Source organism: Gorilla gorilla, chromosome 7 (assembly GCF_029281585.2).
Source record: "Gorilla gorilla gorilla isolate KB3781 chromosome 7, NHGRI_mGorGor1-v2.1_pri, whole genome shotgun sequence".
Taxonomy (NCBI): domain Eukaryota; kingdom Metazoa; phylum Chordata; class Mammalia; order Primates; family Hominidae; genus Gorilla; species Gorilla gorilla.
Window position 1 is genome coordinate 95639755 of NC_073231.2, and position 24899 is coordinate 95664653.

Here is a 24899-nt window from a genome sequence, read left to right on the forward strand (position 1 = left end):
GTTTGTGGTTTGTTTTTTCATTTTTCCTCTCAAACACTTCGTGTTTTATAGACCAAGGTAGCAGTAACAGTTGATATGAATTACCTAGGAGAGTTGTATTAAATACTCAGTCTGATTCTTGTGGGTCGGAACAATTTAAGGGACCTATTACTGCAGGGTTTTTTTTTTTTTAATATTACTCAAAATTGTTTAAAAAGCAACCACAGTTCATTAGGGCAAGTGCTAAACTATGCTTACTTTGCCCTAATGAACTGTGGTTTGTTAGGGGATATAAGTTTCATTAAATTGTACTTAATATATGATATAAAAACCAGCAGTTAGCCAAACTCTTGGGGTGTGAACAAGCAACATCTACGATTTTTATCACGAAATGGCATTGCTTGCCTGCCCCTTGTGGGTTGCTAGATCTAGTGACATAACCCTTGGTTTCAAAGGGAAATGCATAAAGGAAGGAACTAAAGAGGAACTGTGTTTTCATTCTTTTAATAACTTTTCACTGGCTCCACCACTTCTGAGTAGGTAGTGTTTTCCAGAAAATACCAATTTCTCTCTTCCTTAATAGATTCAATTTTTTTTTTTTTTTTTTTTTTTTTTTAGTTTTTAAAGACAGGGTCTCCCTCTGTCCCCCAGGCTGGAGTGCCATGACAGGATCATAGCTCACTGCAACCTCGAAGTGCTGGGCTCAAGCAGTCCTCCCACCTCAGCATCTCCAATTGCTTGAAACTACAGGCGTGGGCTACCACACTCAGCTACTTTTTAAGTTGCCATATTTTTTCCACTCAGGATTGTTCTTTTTTTAAAAAAAATCTTGTATCAATTCTGTGATACTTATAGGGCAAGAATATCATCTGATTTTTGTAGATAAGATAACTAAGGTACAGTAGTCTTCCCTTATCCGTGGGAGATACATTCCAAGACCCTGGTCAATGCCTGAAACCATGGGTAGCACTGAACCCTATGTATACTGTACATACATACCTATCATACATACATACTTACTTTTCCCATGCGTATATACCTATGATAAGGTTTAATTTATAAGATAGGCACAGTAATATATTAATAATAACCGATAATAAAGTAGAACAATTCTAACAATATTCTGGCATCACTATTCTTGCACTTTGGGCCATTAGTAGTAAGAGTTGACTTAATTAGTAATAAGAGTTATTTGAACACCCTAGGCAATGTGGCAAAAAAACATAACAAAACAAAACAAAAAATATAGCTGGGTGTGGTGGCACATGCCTGTAGTCGTAGCTACTGAGGGCTGAGATAGGAGGATCACTTGAACCCAGGAGGCAGAGGCTATAGTGAGCTGGCACTCCAGCCAGGGTGACAGAGTGAGACCCTGTCTCAAAAAAAAAAGTTACTTGAGTACAAGCACTGTGATCCTGACAGTTGTTCTGGTACTAACAGGGTGGTAGCTTATACAGCATGGATATGCTGGACAAAGGGATGATTCACATCCTGGGTGGAATGGAGCTGTAGGTTCATCATACTACTTAGAACTGCATGTGACTTAAAACTTATGAATTGTTTATTTCTAGAATTTTACATTTAATATTTTCAAACCACAGTTGAGCAAGGGTAATGGAAACTGCGGAAAGTGAAACCAAGATAAGAGGGGGACTACCGTATAGGGAAGTTAGTCACTTATGTACATCTCACACAGTAAGCTAATGTCAGGGACAACAGTAGAACACGAATTAAATAAGATTCTTCATAAAGAAATTTCTGAGCTAGGTGTGATGGTACATGCCTATAGTCCCAGTTACTCTGAAAGCTGAAGCAGGAGGATCTCTTGAGCCCAGGAGTTCCAGTCCAACCTGGGCAACATACCAAGACCCTGTCTCTTAAGAAAAAAAAAAAAAAAATTCTGAAAGCCAAAATTAGTAGGGAAATTTGTTTTGAGTTTCCTACATTTTTTCAACTCTTGGAATCAGCTCCCGTAATTTATGTTTTCCTAGGTAATTGGCTTCTAAATCTTGAATAATAAACACTGAACAAACATAGTTTTTCTTCAGTTGTTCATTTCTTCTTAGGGACAGATTCACTAATTCACAAGTAATTTGAATTATCATAACTGATCAGTTATGAAAAACTGTTACTAATTCAAGGATATTGCATTATCAGAAATGTTTTGGCAAATTTTATAAGCAGAGGAAAACCTCACATAACAGAGATAAAACCAAAAACTCATTTTAAAGGGTCATATAACAATATGTTTATAGATGTTTATTGAACTGCTGTGTATAACGCCCTGTGCTAGGTACATTATATACACAGATGAATAGGAGTAATTTCCTTCTGAAGTTCCTTAGCCATGTAAATGGAGCATGCAGTCATAAATGTGCATAGTGGATGGCTGGGTGTGAATTCACCAGTTTCCAAATTCTGAAGAGTAGTTGACATTATGATGGTCTGGGGAAGAAAATGATTGATAGGTTTGTTTTTAAATCACTGAGTAGTGATGAAAACTAATCCAAGCCTAGCTTATATAGACAGGAATAAACCACTTATTTTTAACACAAAAGAATAGTATTTAAGTAAATCATCTACTCAGCAGCTACCATTTATTGAATGCTTACAAGTAATGTTTGGGCCTTTTTGCATATATTACTTTTCATTTTCCTCACAGTAATCCTTCAAAATAGGAATTTTTATCTCCAGTGTACAGATAAGTAAACTGAGATTAAATCTAATGTTTCACGCCAAACAGATGTGGGTCTCTAAATCACATCTGATTGGCTCCATGGCCCTGCCATTCCATTATTGACACTCTACCTCCTTTACTTAGTCCAAGCCTCAATCTCTTAACTATAAAATGAAAATAATAATAGTACTTACAGGCACAGTGCCTAAAATGTGGTAAATACTTAACTATAGATAGACATACAATCACACTCCCAAAAATTCCCAAAAATTTATTAAGTACCTAGTTTATACCAGATATTTCATATTTATAAGCTCAATCTCTAGAACCATCCTGCGTGTAGGTATTGTTAGATTTCGAGGATGAAGCTCTGAGACACTGAGAGAAGGTAACCAATTAATATGAGCCAGGATTCAAAGTCTGTGTTTCTAAAGTTATTTCCCGTTCTACACTGTCTTTTCCTTCAGTTATATGTTATGTTCTCAACTCTTTATATTTTCTTTCCATGTATTTTGTACAAACATATAAAATGTGTTAGATTGTATTTTACTTCTATAATTTCCTAATCATCTCCAGTTAAAGTGTATATATATTTATGTATTCATTACAGTTACAGAGTGTTTCAAGTGCCATTCACCTATGTGACAAGAAGAAAATGGAATTATCTCTGAACATACCTGTAAATCATGGTCCACAAGAGGTAAAAAAAAAAAAAAAAAAGGTTATATTAAACTCAAAATGTGAGAAGAATTTGAAAAAATCATTTGGTCTAAGCCCTTCTTTTATAGAAGGAAAACTAAAGCCCAGGGAGCTTTTAGGATTTGTTTGGTAGCTCATGTCAATCTCCAGCTTGAAACCCAGCTGTACTGATTCTCAGTTCATTGTTCATCCCATCAAATCACAATTATTGCTTCTTTGTTTGACATTGAGTTCTGTCCCTGTCATTGTTTTATACAATAAATGATATCCCAGGGTATTATGTAGGCAAATCATTGATTACAGTTTTAACACTGTATTTATGCTACCTTGTTCTTACCTCTTTTTTTTTTGTTTTTTTTTATTATACTTTAAGTTTTAGGGTTGTTCTTACCTCTTATAATAATTAATGAGAGGAAAACATTGCTGCCTAGGAAGAAAGATCTCTTTAGTAGCATTCAATCAGACTTATATTAGTCTGAATTAGTAATTTCTTTTAAGAATGTATATGTATGTTCATTTTACAGAATTAGAAAAGTAACATAGATTGAGCATCCCTAATCCAAAAATCCAAAGCGCTCCACAGTCCAAAACTTTGAACACCAACATGATGCCACAAGTGGAAAATTCCACACCTGTGTTAGTCTGTTTAGTGTTGCTATAATGAAATACCTAAGAGTAGGTAATTTATAAAGAAAAGAGGTTTATTTGGCTCACAATTCTGGTAGCCAGAAAGTCCAGGATTGGGCAGCTGCATCTGATGAGGACCTTAGGCCGCTTGCACTCATGTTGGAAAGTAGAAGGGGAGCGAGCTATGCAGAGAAATCACATGGTGAGACAGGATGCAGGAGAGTGAAAATGAGGAAGTCAGGTTCTTTAACAGCTTGCTCTCTCAGGAATCCACTCACCACTTCTAGAATGGCACCAAGCTATTCATGAGGGATCTTTCCCCATGACCCAAACACCTCCCATTAAGCCCCACCTCTCAACACCACCACATTGGGGATCAAATTTCAACGTGAGATTTAGTGGGGACAAACAAACCATATCAAACCATAGCAACATCTGACCTCATATGATGGGTCGCAGTCAAAACATTGTTTCATGGGTGGACACGATGGCTCAAGTCTGTGATCCCAGAACTTTGGGAGGCCAAGGTGGGTGGATCACTTGAGGTCAGGAGTTCGAGACCAGCCTGGCCAACATGACAAAACCCCATCTCTATTAAACATATAAAAATTAGCTGGGCATGGTGGCGCATGCCTGTAATCCCAGCTGCTCGGGGGGTTGAGGCAGGAGAACTGCTTGAACAAGCCAAGATCGCACCACTGCAGTCCACCCTGGGCGACTCCACCTCAAAAAAAAAACTTTGTTTCAGGCATAAAATTATTTTAAAATATTGAATTAAGTTACCTTCAGGCTGTGTGTATAAGGTGTATATGAAATATAAATGAATTTTATATTTAGACTTGGGTCCCAACCCCAAGATATCTCATTATATATATACAAATATTCCAAAATCTGAAAAAAATCCAAAATTCCAAACACATCTGGTTCCAAGCATTTCAGATAAGGGATACTAAACCTGTAGTATCTTTAAAACGAACCTTAAAGCATAGTATATCACATTTTTAATCACTTGATGTACAGTATTTCATTTGATTTTTGAGGCCATTCATGCATATTTTTAGATAGACAGTGCGGATAATAGAGCCAAAAACCTGAGAGCCAGAGAGGTTAAATACCTTATTGAAAGTTAGCTAGTGATTCCATGACAGAGCTAGGAGTAAAATTCTCCATTACTTTTTCCATGTTTTCCTGTGCCTCCATGTGGAAGGAACCTGAGGTGCTGAGAACAGGCATTTCTAAATCTGTAGGAGACCAGACTTGCAGATACCAAATTTCTCATTCACTATTCTAGCTACTGGCTGCAGCATCTGAGATCATGTAGAAAATACTGAAAAAATAATTATTTCTAATGTTTCATTATTCCCCTATTTCGCCCATTTGTGTTAATTAAGAAAATAAGTTTATCTTTGTTGGTTATTTTATAGATGTATGTGTTTCTTTAATTTTGTAAAGTATAATTCTTAGTAGTTTGGTAGGTTGGGCACAATGGCTCACACCTGTAATTCCAGCACTTTGTGTGGCCAAGGCTGGTGGATCACTTGATCGCAGGAGTTTGAGACCAGCCTGGGCAATGTAGCGAAACCCCATTTCTACGAAAGATACAAAATTTAGCATGGTATGGTGGTGTGCACCTATAATCCCAGCTATTAAGGAGGCTGAGATGGGAGGTTCACCTGAGTTCAGGAGGGCAGGGCTGCAGTGAGCCTAGGTTGTGCCACTGCACTCCAGACTGGGCAACAGAGTGAGACCCTGTCTGAAAAAAAAAAAATTAGTAGTTTTTATCTTCATTTGTGATAAGCCACAAACAAGAACTATTTAGAAATTAAAGCACGATGATTTTTATTAACCTAAACCCTTTATTTTTTATTTACTTTAGGAATCATGTGGATCCTCTCAGCTCCATGAAAATAGTGGTTCTCCTGAAACTTCAAGGTCCCTGCCAGCTCCTCAAGACAATGATTTTTTATCTAGTATGTAGATTTTCCAATCATTATTTACTTGCAAGTTTTCCATTTTCATTCAAGATCATATTTCTTGCAAGCAGTCATGATTTCTATGGAACTTTAATTTGCATATATAACTCATTTTGTAAAGTGACAGAGTCTAAAGATAGGAAAATAGTAGTGTGATATTCAACAAATACATTTAAGTTTTAAGGCATTATGTTTGGCCAGGCGCAGTGGTTCACACCTATAATCCCAGCATGTTGGGTGGCCAAGGTGGGCAGATCACCTGAGGTCAGGAGTTCGAGACCAGTCTGGCCAACATGGTGAAACCCCATCTCTACTAAAAATACAAAAATTAGCCGGGCATGGTGGTGGGCACCTGTAGTCTCAGCTACTTCGGAGGCTGAAGCGGAAAGGTCGCTTGAACCTGGGAGGGAGGTTGCAGTGAGCCGAGATTGCACCACCACACTCCATCCTGGGCGACAGAGTGAGACTCTGTGTCAAAAAATAAATTTTAAAAAACAGGCATTATGTTAGACACTGCCAGAAAATGTCCGCAAGAAAATCTCTTACAAGAAAAAGGAGAAATGTTTCTAAATAACTATTATATGAGATAGTGATATAAGAGAGACGTGGATCTAGAGCTATGGTAGTACAGTGGAAGAGTAACACTGTACAAAGGACTTTCACAACAACCTTGTGAGAGAAATGTCCTCATTTTACAGATTTAAGGACTCTGGATCACATAGCTAGTAGCTGGCACATCTAAGACTTTTGATAAATATTATCATGTCACTCTACTCTACCATGTTGTCATCATGAAATTATTTCTGGCTGAAGGCTGGATCCGTAATTACAAAGGATAGGCATTCCAGGCAAAAGGAACAACATACAGGTACAGAAGCAAGAAAATACAGAGAACAGTGAGTAATTTGGTTTAGCTAGTAAAGAAGGTGAATGAAAGAAGATAAGAGCTAAGTAGATTGGAGTCATATCATCAAGAATTCTAACTTTCAGCTGAACTATTTGGACTTTTTTACTTGAGTAGGAAGCAACTATTGCAATTTTTTGAGCAAGGGAGTGACATAAAATTTTTTACTTTGGGAAGATTCATTCTGGCTGGAATGTGTAGGATATTTTGAAAGGAAAAGGAAACTTGAGATGGGGAGATCAGTTAGGAGACTATTACTGTAGTACCCATGAGAGATTATTAAGAACCGATACAGAGTGAAAGAAAGGAGGGGTGGTATGTGAGATGTTATAGACAACTAGATGATAGGACTTTGTAACTTTTCACTTAGAGGAACGATGAGAGAAAAAAGAGGTAAAGCCAAATAAATTGTTAAGCCTGGGGACTGGGAGAACATTGGTGCCATTAAAAGAAATAGAAGTTAAAACAGGCTGCATGCGGTGGCTCACACCTGTAATCCCAGCATTTTGCAAGGCCAAGGTGGGCAAATAACTTGAGGCCAGGAGTTCAAGACCAGCCTGGCCAACATGCCAAAACCCCATCTCTACTAAAAATACAAAAAAATTAGCGGGTATGGTCGTGCACACCTGTAATCCCAGCTCCTCAGGAGGCTGAGGCACAAGAATCGCTTGAACCTGGGAGGCAGGGGTTGCAGTGAGCTGAGATTGCGCCACTGCACTCCATCCTGAGTGACAGAGCAAGATTCTATCTCAATTAAAAAAAAAAAACAGTTAAAACAAGTTTTAGAGTTAAGACGGATAATTATACTTTTAATGTTTTTGTTTTTGTTTTTGTTTTTAATTTGAGGTACTAGGAGCACACAAAGGGTTGATGGCCAGAGGGCTTTTGAAAATATAACACTAAGGTTCATGGCTGAGTGTAGTGGCTCACACCTGTAATCCTAGAACTTTGGGAGGCTGAGACAGGTGGGTCACCTGAGGTCACGAGTTCAAGACCAGCCTGGCCAACATGGTGAAATTCCATTTCTACTAAAAACACAGAAATTAGCCAGTTTTGGTAGCATGCAACTGTAATCCCAGCTACTTAAGAGGCTGAGGCAGGAGAATCGCTTGAACCTGAGAGGTGGAGGTTGCAGTGAGCTGAGATCGCAACCATTGCACTCCAGCCTGGGTGGCAAAAGCAAAACTCCATCTAAGAAAGAGAGAGAGACAGAGAGAGAGAGAGGGAGGGAGGGAGGCAGGGAGGGAGGAAGGAAGGAAGGAAAGAAGGAAGGAAGGAAATATAAGACGAAAGTTCAATGAAGACAGAAAATGTAATTGCATGGATTTGGGAATAGAGGGGATGATTAAGTCCCTGAGGCTGAGTGGGATTGCCAGAAGAGAAACTAGAAAGACAGACATCATATATAGATTTAGAGAACATACTTAAACTTCAGAAGGAGTAAGAAGACACACAGGAAAAATATGGGACTATGTAAAGAAGTAAAATTCTATGATTTATAATTTACACAGAACAGACAATTGCTGACAGAAATTGTAGTGAAAGCATTCCATATAAACCCTTTTTTGTTTTAAGAAATATCTACTTGCAGAATTAGGTTTCTGAACCAGCCTTAATATTAGTGGAAACTAAAGACATTGGAGCCTACCTTCCGTCTGCTCAGATGTTGACATGTTAGCCAATAGGAATTTCTAAGGAGTATTCTACCTCTAATGAAGATGTTGTATTTTGTAGGAAAAGCTCAAGACTGTTATTTTATGAAGCTGCATCACTGTCCTGGAAATCACAGTTGGGATAGCACCATTTCTGGATCTCAAAGGGCTGCATTCTGTGATCACAAGACCACTCCATGCTCTTCAGCAATAATAAATCCACTCTTAACTGCAGGAAACTCAGGTAAATATTTACTGTGAAACACCTTGTAAGTGATGCCATTTACCTTACATATCTGTGTTCAGTGGATTTACCATACAATGAGGTTTATTTGTCTTTATTTCCTCAATATGATAAATACATACCTTCTTAAGTAGGAAAACAAATCCCAGGAGATGGGAATGATGACATGGCCCAAATGGTATTCTATGAACATCTAAATAGGGAGGCAGTGCTAAGAGGAGGTATTAACATATTACTAATGGTAAAGTTATTTTTGTTTATTTAACAAATTTGCAGGTATCTTTTATATTTGAAATAAAATGGACATCAAACAAAACTGAACAAATCCCAGAAGATGGGAATGATGACATAAAGTGGTTTTTGCCCCGTGATTTATACCATAGGAAAAGGCAGTGCCTTTTCTGGGGAGTGAGGGGGAGATAACCCAAATCTCTGAATGTTTCCTGAAAAATGACAGCATTCCCCAAAGTGTTGGTGTTCCATATTGGCACAATCATAGGAAAATTAGGTTTTATGCTTTATTTATTTTTCATGGAATTTTACTTATTGCTATGTATCTGTCCTCACCTTTTAAATTATTCATTCCTTGTTCTTTTTCAGAACGTCTGCAGCCTGGTATAGCCCAGCAGTGGATCCAGAGCAAAAGGGAAGACATTGTGAACCAAATGACAGAAGCCTGCCTTAACCAGTCCCTAGATGCCCTTCTGTCCAGGGACTTGATCATGAAAGAGGACTATGAACTTGTTAGTACCAAGCCTACAAGGACCTCAAAAGTCAGACAATTACTAGACACTACTGACATCCAAGGAGAAGAATTTGCCAAAGTTATAGTACAAAAATTGAAAGATAACAAACAAATGGGTCTTCAGCCTTACCCGGAAATGCTTGTGGTTTCTAGATCACCATCTTTAAATTTACTTCAAAATAAAAGCATGTAAGTGACTGTTTTTCAAGAAGAAATGTGTTTCATAAAAGGATATTTATATCTCTGTTGCTTTGACTTTTTTTATATAAAATCTGTGAGTATTAAAGCTTTATTGAAGGTTCTTTGGGTAAATATTAGTCTCCCTCCATGACACTGCAGTATTTTTTTTAATTAATACAAGTAAAAAGTTTGAATTTTGCTACATAGTTCAATTTTTATGTCTCTTTTGTTAACAGAAACCACCTTTAAAGGATAGTAATTATTCTTCTTGTTTATAACAGTGCCTTAAGGTATGATGTATTTCTGATGGAAGCCATTTTCACATTCATGTTCTTCATGGATTATTTGTTACTTGTCTAAGATGCAATTTGATTTTATGAAGTATATACCCTTTACCCACCAGAGACAGTACAGAATCCCTGCCCTAAAATCCCAGGCTTAATTGCCCTACAAAGGGTTATTAATTTAAAACTCCATTATTAGGATTACATTTTAAAGTTTTATTTATGAATTCCCTTTAAAAATGATATTTCAAAGGTAAAACAATACAATATAAACAAAAAAATAAATATATTAATACCGGCTTCCTGTCCCCATTTTTAACCTCAGCCTTCCCTACTGTCACCAACAACCAAGCTAAATAAAGTCAACAGCCTGATGTGTATCTTTCTGTCCCTTTCTTCCTACTTATATTTAGAACATATGCTCATTTGGGAAAGGATCTTTCTGCATATTATTATTATAATAATACATCATACTGCAACCTGCTTTTTGCATTTAATAGTACAGCCTTCCAGATCAGATATGGCTCTAACTTACTCTTTTTACTTGCTGCCTAATACCCACAGTTTTTATTTTCTTAACTTGTCCATATCAAATTTAGCCCAAACAATAAAAGTACGGTGTGAGCACTTTTTTGGTTGATAGGTTATATTACTATAGGAGAACTTACAAGGAATAATAGCCCTTTTCTGAAACTGTGTAGCGAAGTCAGCAGAAAGTGAGATACAGAATAAATTTGAAAAGATGAACTTTCAAGAAGCAACAGACCCACAACCTGAAAAGTTTGAATAAAAGAAATTAGATGCCATTGAGGTAATTAAATATTAATTAGAAATATAAGCATTTTAATCTCCATTTTAGAGCTTGACATTAACTTGTACCTCTTACTGTGCCTTTCAGAAATATGGAAATTAATAGGGAAAAATGAAGACTAAACACATGAGTTATCTATTAAATTTTAAAAAGCATTAAGATGCAAATTTTATTTGTGAAGTAATAAATAGAGAAAATTATTTTGGAAGCTTTCCCTTTTCTCTATACATACTCTAAAAAGAAATTATTTTGACTATTGATGGCCTCAAATTGACTTTTATACTGATTTCATGAGGTATATCTGGATTGATAAAATGAACTTTGCCCTGTTTTTTATTCTCTGCAAAGATCTAAAAACTCATAGTTTGTGTGCTTTATGGCTATGTGCTTACAGTCACTTTCTCCCACAATTTTCTGTATGGAAGACACGTGTAGTCATCCATCATCACAGCTCTGCAAACTTTTTCTGCATAAATAATAACATGTTGATAAGTAAGAAGACGTTGTCAGGGATTAAGATGAATCTGCAATGAGCTCTCATCATCTCTTCATGGGATTGTTACAATCTCAGCAGTTGGTTTTTATTATAACCCCTATTTAGTAACTGCTACTTAGAGGAAGATGAGACAGATTATGCTGAGTATGACTAGTTAGTGTAGAACAGGGTCTGGCATAGAGTAGGCACTTTTTGAATAACTCTTTAATGAATAGTGCAATGGAATGAAAAAATAGAGAAGGGGAGATGTTTCCTTTAAATCTTATTTCCCAAAATGTAGTGCAAGCACAGCTAGTAGTAAGTGGGATTATTTTAGGTCGTATGTAGGCTCACCACTAAATGGCATTTGAGTCACTTAGTAAAGGACATTCTTTTCCGTTCTTTTTTGAGCCTTAAATAAAGGAGAATATCTCAATTTTTTTGCTAACATCTTTTTATCCCCCTCGTTAACAAAATGAGAATAGGCTTTAGGCTCAGAACTTCAGAGACTATTTACCAAGAATTTTATGGGTTTTTTTGTTGCATTCTATTTGAAATTTATACTTCTACATATGACAAGTAATAGTTTTCTGTTTATACTGAAGTTTTATTACATAATATTTAAATAAAGACAATTTAAGTACTATTAAGTAAATTATAATATAGATAGGACATGAATGTGCCAGCAATCATAGAAGTAGTAAGAAAATGACAGATTAAAATTCAGTCACTCCAGGAAGGGACCTAGTAATTTATTTTTTAACTAGCTAGTACTAGATAATGCTAGAGATGTCATTCCTTGCAGTGCATTTTAAGACAGTGCTACCCAGAAGTACAGTGCACAGACTGGCTATATTTAGCATCACCTATAGCATGTTAGAAATGAAACTTCATGGCTCCTATCTCAGACCGACTGATTCAGTCTCTGGGGGTGAGGTCTAGGAATCTGTTTTAACAAACTCTCCAAGCGATTTTTACTCATGGTAAAGTTCAATACCCTTTATTTTAAAAAACACTATAGATTTGTGCATAAAATAATTTCTCTCTAGGTTCACAGATGTGTTTTCATGAACTCTGATTGCCACGTGCCTTCAGAATGTTCACTCTCTGAACTGACGTTTGATTACAAAATTTTGTTTTGCATCCAATTTGAATTCTCAAAACAATTTTAATCATGCTTTGAATTTTGGAAAGATAGCTTCACTTAAACATGAAAATCAGATCACTATAGTAGAATCTACAACTCAGTTCTTTAGGGAAGAACTTCAGAAGGGGCAAACACTTGAGTTATGACAGCAGTAGAGCTGAGCTGATATGAGGATCAATACAAGAAGCAAGACTAAATTGTGCTGAAAGTTATACTAAAGAAATTTGCATAACTGTGAAAGATTTGGGTGTTGGCAGCAGTTGTGTCAAGCAGTGGGGGCTGTTTTTTATTTCTCTCTACCATTAATCTGCCTACCCTCAGCCCCTTCAAATACTTAATTTATGAAGAAAAAAACATGGCCAACGGGGAGAGAAGGAAAATCAATAAACATTCATGTTTAGCCATTCTCACAAACATAAGTTTCAGCCTGGTGCGGCAGCTCACGCCTGTAATCCGAGCACTTTAGGAGGCCAAGGCGGGTGGATCACCTGAGGTCAGGAGTTTGAGACCAGCCTAGCCAACATGGCGAAACCCCTTCTCTACTAAAAATACAGAAATTAGCTGGGCATGGTGGCAGTTGCCTGTAATCTCAGCTACTTGGGAGGCTGAGGCAGGACAATCACTTGAACCTGGGAGGCAGAGGTTGCAGTGAGCCGTGATCGCACCACTGCATTCTAGCCTGCGAGACAAGAGCGAAATTCCATCTCAACAACGACAACAAAAGAAAGTTAGTAATGTGTTTCTTCAAAATTGTACCTCCTATCTCCCACACAGCCTAGTTCCCAAACTACCTGTTGCTTTTTCTCTCTCTCCACTGGATCATTTCTTTTCAAACACCTTTAAAAACAAAATTTCTTTACTTAACCTATCTATCCTTTTTCATCCTTTTCAAGGAGTTTATTCTACACGACCTCTATTTTGTTACCTATTTCTTTGTTTAAAATTTGATGTCATGTAATTAATGAATGGGTTGAAAGGAACAAGTGTGCATCTGATGCTTCAAAATCCTCTACTGGAAAGATGTTAATAGACGTTTATCTCATGAGTAAACACTTCCACAGATAAAGGGGGAGCTTATTACCTTGTCAGGCAATTTATTTCATCTCCAGACGGTACTATCCATACTTTCATACACTGATTTAAAAATTGATTTCCGGCCACGCGCGGTGGCTCAAGCCTGTAATCCCAGCACTTTGGGAGGCTGAGGCAGGCAGATCATGAGGTCAGGAGATCGAGACCATCCTGGCCAACATGGTGAAACCCCGTCTCTACTAAAAATACAAAAATTAGCCAGGTATGGTGGCGTGCGTCTGTAGTCCCAGCTACTCAGGAGGCTGAGGCAGGAGAATCGCTTGAACCCGGGAGGCAGAGGTTGCAGTGAGCCGAGATCGCACCACTGCAATCCAGCCTGGGCGACAGAGCAAGACTCCGTCTAAAAAAAAAAATAAAACAATAAAAAATAAAAATAAAAATTGATTTCCTTGTAGTATATATCAACTCATCCTGATTACAAACCTTGGAATATTTTATAGGGTAAATATAATCCCTCTTCTATGACAGCATCTTATATATTTCCAAGGAGCTCTTTTATTTCTGGTGATTTTTTTTTTTTTCTGCCTCAGAATAATTCCTACTTTCTTCAGTGGTTATTTAAGTGGCATGGTCTATATTCCTCTCAAAGTATGGTAGCCACAACTAAACATGGTGCTCCTACTCAGGTCTTGCCATCACAGTTGGGATATCTGCTCCCTTATCCTTAAATAAAATGCTAAAGCACCATTTTATAGTAGTCACATGTCATTGTCAAATTAATATTTAACTACCAGCTAACAAATTCTTTATCTGTACACCTGTGTTGTTTTGCCTTATTTCTCCACTTTTCAAATAGGTAAATTGGATTGTTAGGCCCATATATAACAATTTGCCTTTATCTCTTTTTTTTTTTTTTTTTGAGACGGAGTCTCGCTGTCGCCAGGCTGGAGTGCAGTGGCACGATCTCGGCTCACTGCAACTTCGGCCTCCTGGGTTCAAGCGATTCTCCTGCGTCAGCCTCCCGAGTAGCTGGGATTACAGACACGTGCCAACACACCCAGCTAATTTTTGTATTTTTAGTAGAGATGGGGTTTCACCATGTTGGCCAGGATGGTCTCAATCTCTTGACCTCATGATCCTCCCTCCTCAGCCTCCCAAAGTGCAAAGTGCTGGGATTAGAGGCATAAGCCACTGCACTGGCCTATCTCTATTTTTTTTTTAATTCATCCCTAGTTCCAGTTATTCAATACATTTTTTATCCCTAAATCTGGAATCTTCCAGCTTGTCATCCACAAATTTGACAAACCTACTTTTTGTAGTTTCATCCAAGTTACTAATTAAAATGTCGATTGTGCTGAGCCATTCAAGCATGAAGTCTGCAAATTACCACAAGCCTTCTTTCCTTCAATTTGACAAAGCTCATCACTATTTAACTACAATCATTCATCTAATCACTAATGAATATAATTGGAATATTTTAAAGAGTTTCCTTTTTTAACATAAAAAATATGGAATCTACAAATTTAGCCTACATGGTCTCTATATCTGGGCAGTTTTTTAAAGAATTGGCTTGTGTTTTCATCGAAAATGTGTGTTTCAATATAAATCCACTTTTTTTGCTACAAGTACATTCAGTTATTAAAATGGGGCATGCCTCTTCTCTTAAAATATTAAATGGATATTGCTCAGGCTCTGCTTATAAAATCTGGTGCAAGACACTCTCTGTCCACCAAAATCCCATGATTTAAGGATGCCAACCACATAAAGAAACTCCAAATTCCACATCTGAAAAAAAAATACTAAGAAAATTAAAGACTAGACAGAAGATAATTTTAAAATACTTACATAATACCCTTAGAGAGACTTGTTATCTTCAAAACTAGGAGAAATTGTTTAAAAATAGAAACAACTAATGATCTAGAAACATTTAAACTATGATTCTCATAATAATAACCCAGAACCCATCCATTCTTGAAAACTGTCCTTTTTCTCACTAGGAGTTTGTTAGGGTAGATAACCAGTCCAAGCCTCTAGCTTCCATATCTTTGGTTGATTCCTTTTTGGATGTATTTAGCAACCCTGAGCAAACAGGGAAGCTACCAACAAAATAACTGCAAGTACTTTTCATTGCTAGTTTGAAGTCTCCTGCCCTCACTAAACACATGTTGCTGAGCTTTTGCCTTCTCACTATGACTGATGCACTCCTCATCATACTAAGAGATGCTTAGGACTGGCAGGATGCCCATCACATTTGTTTCCACCAGTGCCCCTTAGTGGAATGGTACAAAGTCTAAAGGGGCAAGAAAAAAATTTTTTGAAAAATTAACTCTTTAGTGTTTTGGACACAGCCTGATCACAAACACATGAGATATATTTCGCATAGGCCTCCCGACAAAGTTAAAAGGACTCAAAATTCCGAATTAATTTCGACCCCAGAAGAGAGTTAATAGTTTTAGAATTTTAAGCTCATTAATCTAACTGAATTCATTCTAAGGAATATGGAAGCTAGTACTGGGAGCCTGGTCCCAAGAAAATGTTTTAATTTTAATTGTTTTTAAATTAGAAGAAAAAAATGAATATATAACAATGAACAGTTTAGATTACATATATCTTTATAATAATGCAATTGTAAAAAATAATTTTAATATCTTTTATAGAGGACAGAGCCACAAAAGCATAAGTGCCTATGTCAGAGGTGTTTGAACCAGAGAAACTCCATTTTGAATAGGGGCTGAGTAAAATAAGGCTGAAAACTACTGGGCTACATTCCCAGGAGGTTAGGCATTCTTAGTCAGGATGAGACAGAAGGTTGGCACAAGATACAGGTCATAAAAACCCTACTGATAAAACAGGATGTGGTAAAGAAGTCAGCCAAAACCAAGATGGTGACAAAAGTGACCTCTGTTCATCTTCACTGCTCATTATATGCTAATTATAATATAATTATAATGCATTAGATTGCTAAGAGATACTCCCACCAGGGCCATGACAGTTTACAAATGCCATGGCAACCTAGGGAAGTTAGCTTATATGGTCTAAAAGGGAGAGGAATCCTCAGTTCTGGGAATTGCCCACCCCTTTAATGGAAAACTCATGAATAATCCACTTCTTATTTAGCATATAACCAATAAATAACTATAAGTATACTCAGTTGAGCAGCCCATGCCACTGCTCTGTCTATACAGTAGCCATTTTTTTATTCCTTTACCTTCTTAATAAACTTGCTTTCACTTTATGGACTCACCCTGAATTTTTTTCTTGCACAAAGTTCAAGAACCTCTCTTGGGGTCTGAATAAGGACACCTTTCCAGTAACACCTAGGGCCCACGAATGTCCTATTGCAGCTCTGATTGTGAAATGACTTACCTGATGGTAGTCTGAAAAGTTTGCTTGAGACTGTAGCCACAGCAAAAGTTGACCTTACAAACTGGGTCATTCTTGTCACACCCAACTAAAACAGCACAGTCAGACCACATACCATTGCTCCAAGAATGTAATTCTCTGCAAGCTTGGCTGCTGAGACTGCCTGCTATAACCTGAAACCAGTTTTATCTAAAGGCTACTGAAACAATCTACTGCACCTCTAAGACTAGTTTTACCCACCACCATCACTCACCAAAAAGCTTGCTAGCTCCCCAAAACCTTACTTGAGCCAATGAACTTTCTAGAGTAGTGGTATGTAATGTTTCTCCTTTTTATAAAAGCTCTAATCTTCTCTTTGTTCTTTAGATATACCAAAGACAACCCGGTCTGTGTGTATGCCCCTAATTGCAATTCTTTCTTGCCAAATAAAATATTTTAATTTCAGAGATTCATCTTTATATTTTATTTGACTTTGACAGCACTAATCAGACACAGTACTCCAGAGGTGCTAGGATAGGGGGCAAAGGGCAAGGAAACTGAATAGTGGCAGATTGGGCTTGTCCATGTCAGGAAGGACCAGTGGCCCACAACACTAGCATGTAGAGGAAAAAGCAAGTAGAAACACAATGAATACTGCAGGTTAAAGGCGTGGCCCTCAGAGCTTGAGCATTCTCACCTTTCCACTTGCCAAGACCCTGAAAAAAGGTGGAGATTCAGACTTCCCACCAACCCTTTCAGGTTAGAGCCTGGGCCACATTCAATTTAACTTAGAAACATAAATAAATCTGTCTTGTTCCTCAGTGTTATAGGCAAAATCATGCCTGATATATTGACTGGTATGGTCTTTTTTATTACTATTATTGCTTTAGGTTGTGTATTGACTGGTTGCCCCCAAAATGATCTGCTGAAGTCCTAATCCCCAGAGCCTGTGAGTGTGACTTATTTGGAAAGTGGGTTTTTACAAATGTCATTAAATTAAAGATCTCAAGATAAGACCATCCTGGATTAACTGGGTGTGCCGTAAATCCAGTGACAAGTGTCCTTATAAGAAGAGGGCTGGGCATGGTGGCTCACGCCTGTAATCCCAGCACTTTGGGAGGCCAGTGCAGGCAGGTCACTTGAGGCCAGGAGTTTGAGACCAGCCTGGCCAACACGGAGAAATCCCATCTCTACTAAAAATACAAAAATTAGCCAGGCGTGGCAGCGGGCACCTGTAGTCTCAGCTACCCAGGAGGCTGAGGCAGGAGAATTGCTTGAACCCAAGAGGCAGAGGCTGCAGTGAGTTGAGATCACACCACTGCACTCCAGTCTGGGCAACAGAGTGAGACACTGTCTCAAAAAAAAGAAAAACAAAAAAAGGAGAGAAGACACAGACAAAAGAAAAGGCCATGGAAGGCAGAGGCAGAGATAGGAATGGCACAGCCACATGCCAAAGAATGCCTGGAATCACCAAAAGCTGGAAAAGGAAAAGGCAAAGGACTTTTACCCCTCTAGCCTTCAGAGGGCGTGTGGCCCTGCCAACACCTTGATTTTGGACTACGGACCTCCTGAACTGTGAGAGAATAAATTTCTATTATTTTAGGCCACCAAGTTTATGGTAATATGTTAATGATAGTCCTAGGACACTAAGATACTTCATTTTTAAAAATATACTTAATTTTTTAGAATAGTTCATGATTTCTTGAAAGATTGAAAAGCTAGTATAGAAAGTTCCCATATACTCTGCACCCAGTTCCCCCTACTATTGACATCTTCCATGAGTGTAGTGTATTTGTTAAAATTAATGAACTACTATTGATAATATAAAATAAAAAATCTCAGAACCCTCTAAATTTATCATGCCAAGGGGGAAATTAAGCTCTGGAGACTGAGTCATGAAGCATGTTTGCAATTAGATTATAGATTAACTCTCTTGCTCATTGTTCTTGTTCTGTAAATGACTAGAAGAGACTAGAGACCAGACCTTTCTCCACTTGCAATTACTGATCTTTGTTATAGATTAACTGCCTCCTTTATTGTTCAATACCTAACTCAGACCAGATGGTGCAAAAGACCCCATAACTATTAGATTCTCAGTGTGAAATGTTAAATATACCTCTGAAAATAGGTAATTGGAAATCCAAGCTGTTGGAACTCTAAATTACTTTGAATCTTAAAGAAATGTGAGGTTATGGGGCCTGAGTCATGTGACAGGCAGCTGTAACCTTTCTTGCTCTGATTATAGATTAGCCTTCCTCACCTACATTGTTTTCTAAAATGTTATATATTACTAAAGGGCACCAGGGAAGACCCCTTCCCTCTTCCCTGTTGATCTTTATTATAGATTAACTTCCTCTTATCCTTCTCACAAAAAGGCTTTATGGTTATCACATTCTCTTCAGATGGAATATTAAAAATACTCTTTTAAATTGGAAAGGACATGAAAACAAGCTGTATGGAAAACAAAATGAACTATAACTAATTAAATGTTTATAACTTAAAAACAAGCCTTGTATAGAAAATGTTATATATAATCCTACTCTATTTTCTGTCTATATAAGAACCTTTAACTTCAGAGCCCTGACCCCATTTCTCTGGAGTCTATGTCTTTTAAATAGCCATTCCCAGCTTTTCACTTTAATAAACTCTTTACAACTGGATTCTGATCCGTTTGACTGTTTCAGCTTGACATGCCTTTCCTGAAAGAAAAATACCACCTCAACAAATCAGATCATTGTAACTATACATTAAGCCTAACATAGAAAGGTGTTGATATTCTGCTAAACTTCCCTAAACTTTGTGAATATAAGTAAAAACTTCTATACTTTGGAACACTGACTTCCATTCTTTAGAATCTGTGCTTCCCAAGAAGCCCGGCTTCAAACTTTGCACTTGAATCAACTCTGTTTAAACTAGATTCTGAGTCAGGCATGGTGGCTCACGCCTGTAGTCCCAACATTTTGGGAGGCTGTGGCAGGCTAATCACTTGAGACCAGGAGTTTGAGACCAGGCTGGCCAACATGGTAAACCTCATCTCTACTAAAAATACAAAAAAAAAAAAAAAGTTAATCAGGCAATCCCAGCTACTTGGGTGGCTGAGGCAAGAGAATTGTTTGAACTCAGGAGGCAGAGATTGTAGTGAGCCGAGATCACACCATTGTACTCCAGCCTGGGCAACAGAGCGAGACTCGCCTAATGTCTTTTTTCTGCTCCAAGATCCCATCCAGGATGCTGTTGAGGTGTGGAAAATGATTCTCCAGCCTATGGGGCTTGGGCATGTTGAGTGCTTTTGAAAATTGAAAGGCCTCAGAAACAAGGTCCTGTCTAACCTTGTGTTGTTTCCCCAGCCCACTTCACCTCCCAGTACAGGAAGGGACTCTCTCTAGAGTTTCCTCATCTGTTCAAAAAAGTCTCTTACAAAAAAAAAAAAAAATTGCCTTCTATCTGCTTCCTAAAATGGCATTATCTATTGCAGAAAAAAGACAAGAATGACACCACACCTGGACAGACTTGTTTTTAAGAAGATAATTCCTGCCACTGGAGCTCAGAGAAAATTCCAGAGAAAATCCTTTACAAGTTAATTACTGTTCCCTGGTCCGTCCATTCTCCCTAATAGTCATTTACTGCCCCTCAAAGAATTGTCTATATCCCCCAGCGCTTCCCTCCCCTATGAAAAAGGGTATATAAGCTGTACCCATTGGAAGATTGGGGGAATCCCTTTGTGATTCCACCACATTAATACATTTGTATGCCTTTTCTGCCTTTCATCAATTGATTTTCAGCAAACCTTCAGAGGGCAAAGGGGAAGTTTTCCCCTGGCCTCTATAATACCACATTACATTTGGTTGCCCTGTCTCCTCAAACCTTTGCACTTTTTGACCCATCAATGAAAACACCTTTGCAAATATTATGACAGTGAGAGAACGCTAGCATGACTCATGCCCTCTTGCTTCTAGTCTCACAGGGCTGGCTGTCTTCACTCATTCCTGGGCATAGACCAAGCTAATCATGGGAAAATCTTAGTATATAGTTTAATTTTGAAACAAGGATCATAATAGTCCTTCCCTAAAACTGATCCCTGCCTTGCTCAGAGACCAAAGCTGCCTTTGTAAAACTAATGAAAGTTTATGACATTAGGATTGTGGGAGGGATCTGAATTCTGCTAAAATGTAGGCATAGTTTCTATGTTCCCTTACTGCTCAGGAGTGGAGTCACGTGGCTAGAGGTCACAAGATTTGTGACTTCCCCACTTGCTCCTAAAGATAGTGTCACTGCTGTAGAACCTGAGGTTGGTCTTTTGAGATGTTTTTCAGATTTTTGCATTCTGGCAACTGACCGATCCCACCCAAACCCATGACTCATGACTCAACCGGTTCTACCGCTCTCACTCAGAGGCAGATACAGCACACAAGCACCATTTTCCACACCCCTATGATTTCATTCTCACCCAATCAGCAGCACCCATTCCCTATCCCCCTGCCCACCAAATTATCCATAAAAACCCTAGCCTCTGAGTTCTTCGTGAGACTGATATGAGTAATAACTCCAGCCCTTCCATTTGGCTAGCTCCACGTTAATTAAACTCTTTCTCTACTGCAATACTGCAGTCTCAGTGAAATGGTTTTGTCTGTGCAACTGGCAGGAAGAACCCATCAGGGGATTACATGAATTCAATATCCAAGAATTTATTCTAAGGAAATAATCATAGGTGTGTGTAAAGATTAAGCCATGATGATGGTCATTGAGGCATTGCTTAAAAACTATTGAGAAACCAAAAGAGATTTTGCTTTTGGGAGTTATATCAATCCTTATTTGCCACTAGAAATTAAAACTGAGAAGTCAAGAATATATTAATTCATTTAAAACATCCAAAGTGAAAAACAGTTGATGAGAAGAACCATGTTATTTTACATTTTTGCATATCTCTTTGAATGCTTAAAAAAGTAAGTAAATAGAAGAGAACTGGGTTTTCATATCTGCATTCAATCTGTTGCAAAATCACATGTCATGTAGCCTCTGGAAAACTCCACTGTTCACCTGTGAGAGTATGGGAGTAATAAATGCAATAACATCTCAGAATTATTATGGAAACAGGTTTGACCTAGCAGACTCCCTGAAAGGTCACAGCGTCTCTCTGGGTGATACTTTGAGAAATGCTGGCTTAATACAACAAAAAGTTTAAAACAACATAAAAATTTCAAATAATCTAAGATATTATAAATGACCCTCAATACTATTAAATAAAGAATAAACACAATTCTTATTAACTAAATCATATTTGTATTTTTGTCTTTTTATTCTCATATTATGCTGGCAGAATTACCCCTTCTCCTACTAAGAATAATCCTTTGTTTCTGCATTTCTCCTCTAGCTTGTTAGATGACTCTCCCTCTCACTTCACTCCAACCATTCCCTTAGAAAGGTTCCTTCTAGAAACACTTAAGCCTGCCGAGAGTTTCTCATAAAAAAAAATAAATAAATAAAATAAAATCAGCCCTTTCTGTCTACTTCTGTCTTTCTTTCCTCTTTTCATAACAGAGAGGATTTTTTCTCCTTTTTACCTCACTGCTTTCTAAATTCAAGGTCTAGTGATTAGGTTTCCAGATTTTGTTTTTCTGTAAACTAATTACACATTCTGTTTTGGAATTTGCTTCTTACATATTTATATGTCATTACATGTAAATTATATTATTTTTTAAACTATTATGTGGTGCTTCATTATACTGATGTACCAATATTTAATCTATTTCCTCTTGATGAATGTTTTAATTTTCCTGACTTTCTGCTATTAGAAAAAATATGAATAGGTATGGTGTATATGTTATTCATTTATATGTAAATGAATTTACATAAAATATAAATTTAAATTAATTTATATAATTTTTTTAAAAATTTTACTTTAAGTTCTGGGATACACGTGCAGAATGTGCAGGTTTGTTACATAGGTATACATATGCCATGGTGGTTTTCTGCACCTATCAAACCATCATCTAGATTTTAAGCCCCACAGGCATTAGGTATTTGTTCTAATGCTTTCCCTCCCCTTGCCTTCCACCCCCGGACAGACCCTGGTGTGTGATGTTCCCCTCCCTGTGTCTGACTTCAAACTATACTACAAGGCTACAGTAACCAAAACAGCATGGTACTGGTGCCAAAACAGATATGTAGACAAATGGAACAGAACAGAGCCCTTCTACAACCACCCGATCTTTGACAAACCTGACAAAAACAAGAAATGAGGAAAGGATTCCCTATTTAATAAATGGTGCTGGAAAAACTGGCTAGCCATATGCAGAAAACAGAAACTGGACCCCTTCCTTACACCTTATACAAAGATTAACTCGAGATGGATTAAAGACTTAAATGTAACACCCCAAACCATAAAAACCCTAGAAAAAAACCTAGGCAATATCATCCAGAACATAGTGTAAATTTGACATATATGTGCATAGTTATTATTATTATTATTATTATTATTATTATTATTATTATTTTTGAGACAGGGTTTTGCTCTTGTTGCCCAGGCTGTCATGCAGTGGCACAATCTTGGCTCACTGCAACCTTCACCTCCCAGGTTCAAGCAATTCTCCTGTTTCAGCCTCCTGAGTAGCTGGGATTACAGGCACGTGCCACGACACCCAGCTAATTTTTTGTATTTTTCATAGAGACGGGGTTTCACTGTGTTGGCCAAGCTGGTCTCAAACTCCTGATCTCAGATGATCCACCCACCTCGGCCTTCCAAAGTACTGGGATTACAGGCATGAGCCACCATGCCCAGCCCATACTTTTTAAGTATTATGGCACAGGTCTAGAAATTGAACTACTGGGATCAAAGATTATGAACATTTTAAATGTTAGTGAATATTGGCAAATTCTCTCCTAAGAGTTGGTATCAATTTACATTCCCACCAATAACTTAATTATGGCCAGACTTCTTGAGAGAGCTGTCTATAGCAATTCTCACCTTTACACTTCCTCAGTCACTTGATTCACTCCTCAGTCCATTTAATCTGGCTTCTGTCTGAACCACTCCATTGAAATTGCTCTTCCCAAAAGTGATTAACACACCCTTCTAGTTTCTAAATCCAGGGGAAGCTTTTCAGTCCTCTTCCTATGTGATGTGGCTGAGTGCCCTCTCCTTTTCTAATGGTTCTCTTCCCTTTTGTGACACCAGACATTCCTGCTTTTCCTCCTATGTCTTGGTCTTCTCATTAGGGGCTTTAGGTGTTTATTCATCTTACTCAGGTTCAGTCTGGGCCTCACATTCTTACTCCAAACCCTTTCCCGGATCCACCTCATTCCCCTGCGTGGTCTTATTGTCATCTAGACATCAGTACTCCTAAAGTCAGCCCTTACCTGAGATTTACTTCATACCAGACCTGCCAACTGGCATGCTCCACAGCAATCTCCACATTCCAAAGCTGACCTTTTCATTCCTCACTGCAACATACATCCCAAACTTGATTTCCTTCTTATGTTTCCTTTCTCAGCAAATAATAACACCATCTGTCCAGACGAACTTCAATCTTTTGTCCCTCACTTCCTTCTCTCTCTATGCTCAAATCCCCCACTATCCATATCCAGTTAATCACAAGTCCTATTGATTCTACCTCCAAAATATTTTTGTTTTCAGTGTAGCAATGTCAGGGGCATGTGAACCAGAGCAACCGTATCTTGAATAGGAGCTGGGTAAAATGAGGCTGAGACCTACTGGGCCGCATTCCCAGATGGTTAAGGCATTCTAAGTCACAAGATGAGATAGGAGGTTGGCACAAAATACGGGTCATAAAGACCTTGCTGATAAAACAATTTGCAGTAAAGAAGCCGGCTAAAAACCACAAACCAAGATGATGATGAGAGTGACCTCTGGTTGCCCTCAAAGCCACACTCCCACCAGCGCCATGACAGTTTACAGATGCCACAGCAACGTCAGGAAGTTGCCCTATATGGTCTAAAAGGGGAGGCATAAATAATCCACCCCTTGTTTAGCATATAATCAAAAACGGACAACCAGCAGCCCTCAGGGTGGCTCTGTCTAGGAGTATCCATTCTCTTATTTCTTTACTTTCTTAATAAACTTGCTTTCACTTTACTCTGTGGATTCTCCCTGAATTCTTTTTTGCATGAA

The 24899-nt window shown here is 37.9% G+C and overlaps 1 protein-coding gene across 2 annotated transcripts in view; it reads left to right on the top strand.

Moving 5' to 3' along the window:
- Positions 1-10263, top strand: part of RIPK2 (receptor interacting serine/threonine kinase 2) — a 33719-nt gene extending 23456 nt beyond the window's left edge. For both annotated transcript variants that reach the window (XM_019032820.4, XM_055348682.2), the window contains 4 exons: positions 3267-3356; positions 5859-5952; positions 8594-8755; positions 9356-10263. In XM_019032820.4, the coding sequence (XP_018888365.1) occupies positions 3267-3356; positions 5859-5952; positions 8594-8755; positions 9356-9693 (684 nt within the window). In that variant the 3' untranslated portion in view covers positions 9694-10263. The remainder of the gene's footprint in view (positions 1-3266; positions 3357-5858; positions 5953-8593; positions 8756-9355) is intronic.
- The last annotated feature ends 14636 nt before the right edge of the window (positions 10264-24899 follow it).